Genomic DNA, 11,849 nt, shown 5'->3' with positions numbered 1-11,849 from the left:
CTAAATTTCACAGTGGCTCGTATGGCAGACAGGAAATCCAAAGGTTTTCTACAGAATACAGAGCTACAAGCTGGCACATGACAGAACAAAAACAAGTTAAATCTTTCACAGGAACTTAAAGGTTAAGAAGAACTATGATTATGTTGTAGAAACTGGAAGTTTGGATGCTATTACAACAGAAGATGATGAAACAATCTGGTGAACCAAAGGACAAATGAAGCAACAGCCCTTTATACCAGCTATGGCAAATAAGGTCAGTGAAGGTCGCTTTAAATCTGAGGATGTATGCTTCCAATATTTTGCACAACAATTCTTAAGTGTCCAAGATTTTAAACTGACCAATAACAAAAAAGAAAACAAAACAGAGGTTGCCACTACAAAATACATGGAATATACATCTGGACTGTGTGTCAGCAATAAACACAATAAACTTTACAGGCTTGAAGGTAGATTGAGTGTGAAGTGTGTGTGTAAAAGTATGTATGTAGACCTTTTTGTTGAAAGTGTTATTCAAAAAAAACCCAGAATAATAGTTAAAAGAATGATATAAAATGAATTACATGATGCAGTCTTTAAACTCAGCTGTGCTTGAGAAAGCCAAAGTCAATACTTAATGTCAAAATCTTTTTACACTTGTGTAATTTGTGCCAAAGTCGTGATGCTACTGCTTGACAGAGTCAGACAACTAAACATCTGACAATACTGCCGGACCAGCTGCCTGAGCTGAGCAGGGAAATCCTTTACAAGGAATAAAACCAGGGGAGGGGACACACAAGACCACGACTTATCTGATGAGGACCAAAAACTCCCTCACCCCAATCTTGACTCATCCTCCATTTTGACACAACTCTCGAATAAAGGCTGAGTTTCTTGAAAAGTGTGAAAAATACGGTAATAGCACTAAATATGAAATAAATTATACTAATCTGCCAGAGCTCTGTCCTGATCTATCATTAAAGTGAAAGTTGTTGTTGTAAGAGGTTTGAATAATGCAATTTTCAAGGATTAAATTACATTTATTTCAGATCCATAATATCATCAGCTAAATGCTAATAGCTAGTGAAGCTAATACAGAGCAATAACAAGGAATAACAATGACATCTTGCATACAAGATAAGGAGAATGAGTTTTAAACCAAAAGAGTAAATGCATTCCACCAGGTTTTAGTCATTCACAGAATACAAGGCAATAGAATAGGAAACAAAACATAGACAAAGGTATATATACATGTTTGTCTAAACACTTGTGCCAAAACTGTTATCCAGAAAAAGTGAGTGATAATTAAGAGAATGAAGCACATTGTAGTACATAAAGCAGTCTTTAACTTACTTACTTTTGCATGCAAAGTCATTAATCACTGTTAAGATATTGCTGTGTTTGCAGTTTGTGCCACAGGCACACTGACATAGTTTGACACAAACAAACGAGTAAATGTCTGACGAAACCGCTGAAGCAGCTGTTGGAGCTGAGCAAGAATATCCATGACATGGAGGTAAACCAGGGGGTTCAAAACACTATTCAGACACACAAGACCACGACTGATCTGATGAGCACAGAAGACTCTCTTATCCCATGATGGATACTTCTTGTTGGTTGAAAAAAGTACTCTTGAATAAAGGCTGAGGTTCTTAAAAATATGATAGGGGATGTAACAGACCGAGAAGAGCAAAATCAAAATGAACATCAACTTTAAGCTTTTTTGTTTCACCACCTTATTAATGGTATTTTTGCGGCAGAGAACAAGAGTCACATGTCCATAGCAGCCAAGAAAAATAAGGAAAGGCATAACAAACCCAGTGAGAGTCCAGCCAACACTGTATTTCAGGTAATCCTCCACATAGTAATAAGAGGTGGTATGGTAGCATTTTTCAGTTTCATTTGTTGAGTTTTTGGGAAAGAGCACGTCTGGAAGACTTTGAGCACTCACCAACAGCCAAACCATGACTGAGATAGCCACAGAGGTACGGACAGTGATCCTTCTCTTCGCTTTCAGTGCATGGACAATAGCCAGGTACCTGTTCACACTTATACAGGTGAGGAATCCAATGCTGCCGTATAAATTCAAGTTGAAGCAGAATCTTGTGATCTTGCAGAGGGCATCTCCAAATATCCATTTATTCTCCATAAAGTAGTAGGCTGTTAAAAATGGAAGTGTTGGCAGGAATAAAAAATTGGCAATTCCAAGGTTCAGAAGAAAAACATTAATGTGTCCAAGACTTTTCCATTTCTGAAGCAGAGACTTCAGTCCGCATACATTAGCTCCCAGACCAATGATGAACACAAAGGTATAAATAGCAGGCAGAGTTACATGTTCATAGACTGAACGAAACCAGTAATTTGTATTCATTCTGTCTCCTAACATGTTGTCCACAAAAAGTGAAAACCAGATGTACATGTTCTTCCTGCTTGTGACCCTGCAAGTTTGAGATACGTGTGCAAAATCTCATGCATCCATTTCCTTGCTTAACAATAACAATAACAATAACAAGAACAGCTTGTTATTGTCTTTTGAAAATAATAAAATTGTGTGTGTTAGAGTTGATTTTTTTTAGATTGTCATTTGTGCTAAGATATATATAACCATTGCTTGTATGTGTTTTGATAAAATGTTTCTTCCATATTAGGTTCCCTACATAAGATGTAGGAAGCTGTCTTGTTGCTACAAGCTTCAATCGTATCTTTAGAAACCACAAGTTCCTGTTTTTAAAAATAGTCGGACTGCTAACTTCTGTTTTTGTATAGAGCGATTTGAGAAGAGATCGCACCATGTATGGTGTGACAGGAGATGGCACACACACACACACACTTGCTCATATATGCTTGCCTTAATTGTTATGTGGTTAACTGAACTGTGTGTAGCTGCTTTTTATTTATAAAAGGAGCCATAAGGGAAGTCAGGTTTGAAGCTAACTGAGTTCACATGAAGGATGAATAATTCTAAGATCCTGGCCGGACTTCCCTTGCAAGTGAAACAACAAAGAGCGCTGTGTTGTCTTGCTTTGTTTGCAGTTTGTTGGTCTCTGTTTCAGCGGGGTTTGTTTGAATAAACCCAATAGTGCGGTGTTTTGTCTGTGTTTTTCTGTGTCTCCTTTTTCGCATAGGTAGGCGTGTGCAGCAAATCACCAAACCTGGCACACCTGTCATTCATTAGACACTTTCTTCAGAAGCGTTCTTAAGGAGCTGCCCGACAGAGCTCCAGTGTCGCAGTATTGTCCTTTCTGGAGTGCCTCTAAACCGGCTCGGTTGCCTACTGGAGCTTGTGGATTTATTTTGCTTGTGACTGAATGGAGTTTTGTTTCCTCCCCAGGATTTTCGCCTCTCTGTTTCTCTGTTTAGCCTCGTCTGGTTCGTTTCCTTCCAGAGGTTTTTGCAGACAGTATCAAGTAAGCTCTACACCTCTCTCTGTAAATTCTGGTTTATGTTTGTTCTCGGTTTTGGGCAAGACCCTCCTAATTCTCATGTTCCTCTCCCCTTAGATCGAGTGCGTTACTAGTGTGTGTTTCGTCCCCTGGACGTCCTGGCTCCACGTTACCATTTACATTCTGTTGCAAATACATTGTTTCTGAAATTCGCCCTCCACTGTTTTTTTTTTTTGTTTTTTTTGTCTGTCCCATTTGGTTCTTTAGCCGTCAGAATTATTGTCTGAAGGCCAACAAGGAGACCCAATGGATTTACTTTACCAAGTGGATCATCACGGCCTTGCCGTATTGGTCCATTTGATCAACCTTTGTTATTATTATTTATGTTATTTTATTTTCAGTTCTTACAGACGGGACAGACATGACTAGGGGATAGGAAAGGGAGAAAGAAAGATGAAGGAAAAGAAAAACAGAGGGGAAGAGGGACAGTGAGAAAGGGCACTTAAAAAGAGAAAGAGAGAGAGAAAAAAACTCCTGGATCACCCATTGAGAGAAAAAGAAGAGAAAACAAGAAAAAAAAGAGAGCAACACAACACCATCGCATTAATCTAGCTAAGTGTAAACAGCAGTAAATACTAAATATTGAATGTTGTGGTGCAGCACGCAAGACCGACAGCGCACAATGTGCTTTGAGGTAGCAGCCAAGAAAGGTGTAGTTTATGTCTATGGACAGTGAACACCTGTGTGCACACCTGTGTGGATCAGCGCGCTTGTATTCAAAAGGTTTCCCCATGTAATGGTCTGCTAGAGGGTGTAGGGAGCCATAGCCCCGTCCCCCAGGGCATGAAGCAGGAATGGAGGAGATCCAGATGCCAGACATCCAGAGGCCCCAGAGTGCGAGAGCCCAAGGAGGACCACTGGAGGGGCAACCGTGCCACCCTCCTGGGAAGAGCTGAGGAGAGCCCCAGACGAGGGGTCACCCAGCAGCCACAGAGCAGAAGACAGAGGGGGCTGCACTGGTGTGCCCGCCGGCTCTGCCGGTAGCCAGCTGTGCCAGAGTGAACTAAGCCGCAGGCCCAGAGGCCGGAGGCCCGAGGGCTCCCTACGCCCTGGAAGAGGCCTGACCGACCAACAGGCGCCAGGCCCTGCCAAGTAGCCACCGGGAGTGAGCTGGTACATACCTGAGCGCCCAGCCCCGGACACCAAGAACCACCAACGCACCGACCCCTGAGGGCATCAGCCACCGGCAGGGTTTGTGGTGAGGGGAGATAGGCCTCCATACTTTGGAGGGCCTGGGAGTTCCCAGAGAGCTGGAGTCTAAGACCCGACCTGACATTAGACACAGACAAACAGGCACACACATGCATTCCCACCCTCATGCACACATATACAAATACTCACCGAACATAATAATAATAATGGATTGGATTTATGAGTTTTAATAAAGTTCAAGGCACCCAAAGCGCTTTACAATGCCACTATTCATTCACTCTCGCATTCACACACTGGTGGAGGCTACGGTTGTAGCCACAGCTGCCCTGGGGCAGACTGACAGAAGCGAGACTGCCATATTGCGCCATCGGCCCCTCTGGCCAACACCAGTAGGGTAAAGTGTCTTGCCCAAGGACACAACGACCAGGACAGAGAGGCCGGGGATCAAACCGGCGACCTTCTGGTTACAGATGCGCTTCCCAACCCCCTGAGCCACGGTTGCCACATAGACACAAATGGACATTGTACACACAAGCACACTCCCCAAACATACTCTATACCCCGGGTCCAGGTACCCTCGCCCCCAGAGGGGGAAACTGCACCTAGACCCAGGAGATGTTTCCCTTTCCCCTGCGGTGGAGGAAAGCAGACCGCCCCGGCTCCGCAGCAGTAGGGAGGCCCCGCATCCCAGATCCCAATCGGACAGCCAACACCTCCTCCCAGAGGTGGGGTTGAACAGACAGACCGTCCTCTGGACACCGTTAACGTGCCCACCCTCATGGCCCTATATGTATGTGTTATGTGGATGTCTAAGTTGTGGAATAAAATTGAGGCACAGGTGGCCAGAAGGGGATGAGGGGGGGATGCCTCCCCTGCACCCTGGTGACACATCTGCACCCCAAGGGCCTGTCTCCGTGTTTTCTGCTCTCTGAGTCCACTCGCATTTTCTCATAACACTTACCTGATTTATTTACTTCAAGTATTAATTAATTAGTTAATCACTGATTGTTAGAAGACAACTAACAGTAGCCACGATTAAGACTAAAGACTGGGAGGTGTCCTTTAGATCTAAAGATAATATTAATTACTTTTTATGTATTTCCAAATAATATATCATGATTGTGTTCAACTTATTTACAAAGGGCATATTTTATACAGTGTTTAAATACAGCCAGTGTTGGGTAAGTTACTTTAAAATAGTAACTTAGTTACATTACTAGTTACTTCTCTCAAAAGTAACTCAGTTACTTCAAGTTACTCGTTACTTTCAAAGTAACTAGTTACTAGAGAAAGTAACTGTTGTGGCCATTTTTGTTGAATGTTTATAAAATGTAATTTGTATTCATTTTTGTTTTTTCCTTAAAGGTGTAAGAATATACTGACCTGGTTTTGTTATGTAAATTTGTAACTAATTTTATTGGAGAAGCTTTTGCAAAGTGATTGGTTTATTAGCTTATGGACCCTCCCATTAATCAAGAGATTAAGAGCACCCTGGATGGGTGTGGTAAGGAGGTTTTTTGTTTTCTGTTTGCCAAATGTCAGATGGGAGGATGGGAGGGTTAGAAAATGATTTTTTGATCACTTTTGAAGTTGTTAAAGCAAATTAAGTTAACTTTCGTTTAATTTTAAGTTTTAAGAAGTTATTTGGCTGATTTTTGTTTATAATTTTCCACGAAATAAACGGCATATGATTTTTAAACAATGGAGTCAGAAGTGCGTTCTAAAACAAACCTCCCGTTGCCACCCACGGCCTTTTCTTGGACTTTTTTGGTGTTTGGAACGTAAAAGGCCGCGACAGTAACTTTGGTTTTACTCAGAATTCTCTTGTTAATGTGTTTCTTCCATAACTTTGCCAGTCTTCTAGCTTGCTTACTTGCCACAAGTGCACTGTGCCACCTACCAACAGAAAGGAAAAGATAATGTGCATGTTTCCACGAGAGAAATCCCACGCCTGGACCGTCATTGACTGCTGCCATGATTCTAGCCTACGTCACAGCGTCATGTGCGCCTTTTACATCCAACACAAAAACTGCAGTTGTGGTGCTTTCGATTGTACTCAGAACTCGGAAATTCTGTCTTCTGAATAGGAAGATGTAGGTAACACCAGACTGCAGATGAGCTGCATACAGGGCTGGACTGGGACAGAAAATTGGCCCGGGCATTTTGACTAGAGACCGCCCACCATTATAGGAAAAATCATAAAGCCTTTGAATGAAAATAAACACTGTTGTGACAGTGATGTACACTGTTTTGATGGTATATATGCATCAATCTATCAATCGTTTGTTGTAAGATTCAGATAATTATTTTTTAAAAGCTAGACATTTTAAATGAGAATAAGAAAGAAAAGTATTTCTTTGTGCCCCCCTTTCCCTGTTAATGCCCTACATGCCCCCCTGGCAACACTTTGCTAGATCCGCACCTGCACAGTTACCAGCTGTCAGCTACCTAAAAAAGGATCCTGGGGTTATTTGTCTCTCAGAAACAGTTCATAACTTCCCTTCAACTCATTCATGTCACCTAAAAGGTAAACCTGTTTCTCCATCACAGCTCTGATGATTCAGTAAGGACATCTCCTGGTTTCATCTTCATGTTTCCCTCTCACCAGATAACCAAACCATATCATGACCAGCAGCTTTTTTGCAGCTGTGGCTCCAGCAAACATCAGCTGATACTAGAAATTAATATTAAATAAATTCTAACAACAGCTGATCAAGCTTAAACGTGCTGCTGTTGTTTAGCGCGACATCCGCTGGTTTCCTCTTTCTGGCGCAAAGTGGGCGATAAACAAACAAGAGAGCCGATCAGCTGATCATTGATCAGTTTTCATGATTGAAGTAGAAACAGGAGAGGGAGGGGAGAGAATGAGAGAAGAAGAGGCAGCTGTGCAGCAAAGACACAGAATAACTCCAGCTTTGTGCCTTTTTCATTGTAGCTGAATTACGGGACAAACTGTTCCTTTTCACCTCAATAAGAAACGCGTAATATTTTCTCTGAATACCAGACGGGACGGTTGGCAACTCTAATAACTTATGAACAAAATAAAGTTCAACATCATTAACTTCATAGCACCACCCAGCTGTATAGAAACTCCGTCATGCTAGCTAGCACGCAGTACGGAAAAAGTCAGAATAACGAAAATAAACTCCACCTAAACTTGGTTTATATCTGACCCAGAGAGACTGCAGGTCATAACTTCTTACCTGAAGTTCAGTTCACACTTGGACCGGCGGCCGCCTCGGGTCTCTTTTCCTTCTGCGTCCCCTTTCCTTCATCCACCAGCTGGCTTCCACCACTTGCTAATGTTACTGAATCTGTGGAAGCTCCGCGATAGCCACCACACGAAGTAACGAGTAACGACCCTATCTAAATCCCAGTAACGACTAACGCGTTCCTGATTTTGGCATAATAACTAGTTACCGTGCTCGTTACCACAATAATAACGTAGTTACTGTAACGCGTTACTTAATAATGCGTTAGTCCCAACACTGAATACAGCCTATAGAAAGGTTTAGCTTTGAGCTCAGGTACACTGAAGAAAAAATCAAAATTATCTTTATCATAGTAATTTTTTTTAAAAACTAGGCTATTGTTAGGTCTGTACTCGCAGGCCTTGGTAGCTCAGAGACATCCCCATGAACGAAGCAAGACAATCAGAGTTCAGTCCATTTTAACTTGCGAGACAGTCTCTGGATCCCGTCAATCGTCATTCCCCGAGGGGAGTTCAGACGGTATCTTACTGGCCTGGCTTCAAATTCACGTTCCAGGGCTTTCTTCAGGCGCCCCAGGCATCCTGGCTGTCGACAGATTTTGGTGTGTCCTCACCCTCTTCGGTGGGGGCGATTTTGGGCTCCGGTTTAAAGGACCAAATAAATGTTAGGTCTGCATTTGCAGGCCTTGCTAGCTCAGACACTTATCCCATTGAACAAAGCAAGACAATCAGGGCTCAATCCATTTTAACTTGCAAGCGAAGCCAGTCGGATCAGGATCTTGGAGCTGAATGCTCCTCACTTGATCCGAGCCAGCTCCAAAAAATCAGCATCCTTTCACAGCCTTTTATTCAGTGACAATAGTTACACAAACACCTCATTGTAAAACCCATATGGTGTGTCATGAAAGCAAAGACACTTTGAGTGTGTGTGTGTGTGTGTGTATGTGCAAACACTTGAGTGCATGTGTGTGTGTGTTTGTATGCATGACTTCCTGGTGGTCATAAAAGGGTCATCTTCCCTCACTCCGTATATGGCTTAACCTCTTTAATGATCCACCATATACAAGCATAGGTGAGCCCATAAATGGCAGGAAGTAAACATTCCTTACCAAATAAGCAAACCAGAATCTTACATAAAATGTGCCTGCAGTTAAACACTATAGCTAATAGCTTCCCTCACCATCCTAGATGTAGAGGAGGGACAGAAAAATGTCTGAACATGCTGTTCAGGACAAGGTTTACAGTTTACAGGATAATATGATACCTCTTTAGCAGTCCCCAGTAATGAGCTATGCTAATTATTAATGACAAAGCTTAGATGCAGTAGATAACAACTGGTAAATATTGAAAAGTTTATTCATAATGGCCATGAAATGTGCATCAGAGGAATCCACCTAAATTTCACAGTGGCTCGTATGGCAGACAGGAAATCCAAAGGTTTTCTACAGAATACAGAGCTACAAGCTGGCACATGACAGAACAAAAACGAGTTAAATCTTTCACAGGAACTTAAAGGTTAAGAAGAACTATGATTATGTTGTAGAAACTGGAAGGTTGGATGTTATTACAACAGAAGATGATGAAACAATCTGGTGAACAAAAGGACAAATGAAGCAACAGCCCTTTATACCAGCTATGGCAAATAAGGTCAGTGAAGGTCGCTTTAAATCTGAGGATGTATGCTTCCAATATTTTGCACAACAATTCTTAAGTGTCCAAGATTTTAAACTGACCAATAACAAAAAAGAAAAACAAAACAGAGGTTGCCACTACAAAATACATGGAATATACATCTGGACTGTGTGTCAGCAATAAACACAATAAACTTTACAGGCTTGAAGGTAGATTGAGTGTGAAGTGTGTGTATAAAAGTATGTATGTAGACCTTTTTGTTGAAAGTGTTATTCAAAAAAACAACAACAGAATAATAGTTAAAAGAATGATATAAAATGAATTACATGATGCAGTCTTTAAACTCAGACAACTAAACATCTGATAAAACTGCCGGACCAGCTGCCTGAGCTGAGCTGGGAAATCCTTTACATGGAGGTAAATCAGGGGAGTCCAAACACTATCCAGACACACAAGAACACGAGTTATCTGATGAATACTAAAAACTCCCTCATCTCAATCTGGACTCATCCTTCATTTTGACAAAACTCTTGAATGAAGGCTGAGTTTCTTGAAAAGTGCAACAAATACGGTAATAGCACTAATATGAAATAAATTATACTAATCTGCCAGAGCTCTGTCCTGATCTATCATTAAAGTGAAAGTTGTTGTTGTAAGAGGTTTGAATAATGCAATTTTCAAGGATTAAATTACATTTATTTCAAATACATAACATCATTAGTTAAAGGCTAATAGCTAGTGAAGCTAATACAGAGCAATAACAAGGAATAACAATGACATCTTGCATACATGATAAGGAGAATGAGTTTTAAACCAAAAGAGTAAATGCATTCCATCAGGTTTTAGTCATTCACAGAATACAAGGCAATAGAATAGGAAACAAAACATAGACAAAGGTATATATACATATTTGTCTAACCACTTGTGCTGTTAGAAGAACTGTTAGAAGAAGGGGAGTGATAAATAAGAGAATGAAGCACATTGTAGTACATAAAGCAGTCTTTAACTTACTTACTTTTGCATGCAAAGTCATTATTTACTGTTAAGATATTGCTGTGTTTGCAGTTTGTGCCACAGGCACACTGACATAGTTTGACACAAACAAACGAGTAAATGTCTGACGAAACCTCTGAAGCAGCTGTTGGAGCTGAGCAGGAATATCCATGACATGGAGGTAAACCAGGGGGTTCAAAACACTATTCAGACACACAAGACCACGACTGATTTGATGAGCACTAAAGACTCCCTTATCCCATTTTGGACGCATCCTGTGTTTTATCAGAACTCTTGAATAAAGGCTGAGGTTCTTAAAAATATGGTAGGGGATGTAACAAACTGAGAAGAGCAAAATCAAAATGAACAACAACCTTAAGCTTCTTTGTTTCACCACCTTATTAATGGTATTTTTGCGGCAGAAAACAAGAGTCACATGTCCATAGCAGCCAAGTAAGATAAGGAGTGGCATAACAAACCCAGTCAATGTCCAACCCACACTGTATTTCAGGTAATTCTCAACATACTCTGTAGAGGTGGTATGGTGACATTTTTCAGTTCTGTTTGTATGAGTGTTGTTTGCAGAGGTTTTTGGGTAGAACATATCTGGAAGACTTTGAACACTCACCAACAGCCAAACCAAAACTGAGATAACCACAGAGAGAGTGACGGTTATTTTTCCCATCACCCTCATTGGATGGACAATAGCCAGGTACCTGTACACACTTATACAGGTGAGGAATCCAATGCTGCCGTATAAATTCAAGTTGAAGCAGAATCTTGTGATCTTGCAGAAGGCATCTCCAAATATCCATTTATTCCTCATAAAATAGTATGCTGACAAAAATGGGAGAGTTGGCAGGAACAAAAAATTAGCAACTCCAAGGTTCAGAAGAAACACATTAATGTGTCCAAGAATTTTCCATTTCTGAAGCAAGGACTTCACCGCCCATCCGTTAGCTCCCAGACCAATGATAAAAACAAAGGTGTAAACAGCAGGCAGAGTTACATGTTCATAGTTAGAACGAAAGAAGGAAGTTTTATTAGTTGCTATTCCTGACATGTTGTCCACACAACCTCTCTCCTTTGTAGCAGAATTAAAAGTGAAAGAAGTGAAGGGACAGCAAATGCACCTGTTGTTGCTTGAGTCAGGTCTGAACCTTTGGAATGTGGCCTTCTGTTCCTGTGGCCTTTTGCTTCCTATAAATCTTATCTTTATTCCTGTTATTGTAGCCTGTTACTCCATCATGGGTGTAACTTTGTGCTGAACATTGGGGGGGGGGATTATTATATTCCATGTTTCAGTTTAATCTGCTTTAGGGTTTTGTTCTTAGATTTTGTGTCTTGTGCCCTCGTCTTTAGTGTAGGTTTAGTTCAGCGTCAAGTCTGCGTCTTTGTGAATTGTTTCCTGTTTTATTTTGATGCTCTCAGTCCTATGTCAG

The 11,849-nt window shown here is 41.2% G+C and overlaps 1 protein-coding gene across 3 annotated transcripts; it reads right to left on the bottom strand.

Annotated features, from left to right (window-relative positions):
- Window positions 1–214: 214 nt before the first annotated feature.
- LOC120737448 (P2Y purinoceptor 1-like) lies at window positions 215–11,589 on the bottom strand. 3 transcript variants are annotated; one of them, XM_040038152.1, is made up of 2 exons: window positions 10,699–11,589; window positions 215–1,605 (listed from the first exon to the last, which is right to left on the bottom strand). In XM_040038152.1, the coding sequence occupies exons 1-2, from the start codon at window positions 11,468–11,470 to the stop codon at window positions 1,361–1,363; spliced, it is 1,017 nt and encodes a 338-aa protein (XP_039894086.1). In that variant the 5' UTR covers window positions 11,471–11,589; the 3' UTR covers window positions 215–1,360. The 3 variants fall into 3 exon arrangements, with proteins under 3 accessions (XP_039894086.1, XP_039894085.1, XP_039894084.1); XM_040038151.1 differs by having other exon boundaries at window positions 215–1,634; window positions 10,728–11,583; XM_040038150.1 differs by lacking the exon at window positions 10,699–11,589 and having other exon boundaries at window positions 215–2,510.
- Window positions 11,590–11,849: the final 260 nt, after the last annotated feature.

This window comes from Simochromis diagramma, unplaced genomic scaffold (genome assembly GCF_900408965.1).
Source record: "Simochromis diagramma unplaced genomic scaffold, fSimDia1.1 OVJJ01000061.1, whole genome shotgun sequence".
NCBI classification, from domain to species: Eukaryota; Metazoa; Chordata; class Actinopteri; order Cichliformes; family Cichlidae; genus Simochromis; species Simochromis diagramma.
The sequence above is the reverse complement of the archived record's forward strand: the minus strand, read 5'-3'. Positions and strand labels throughout refer to the sequence as shown.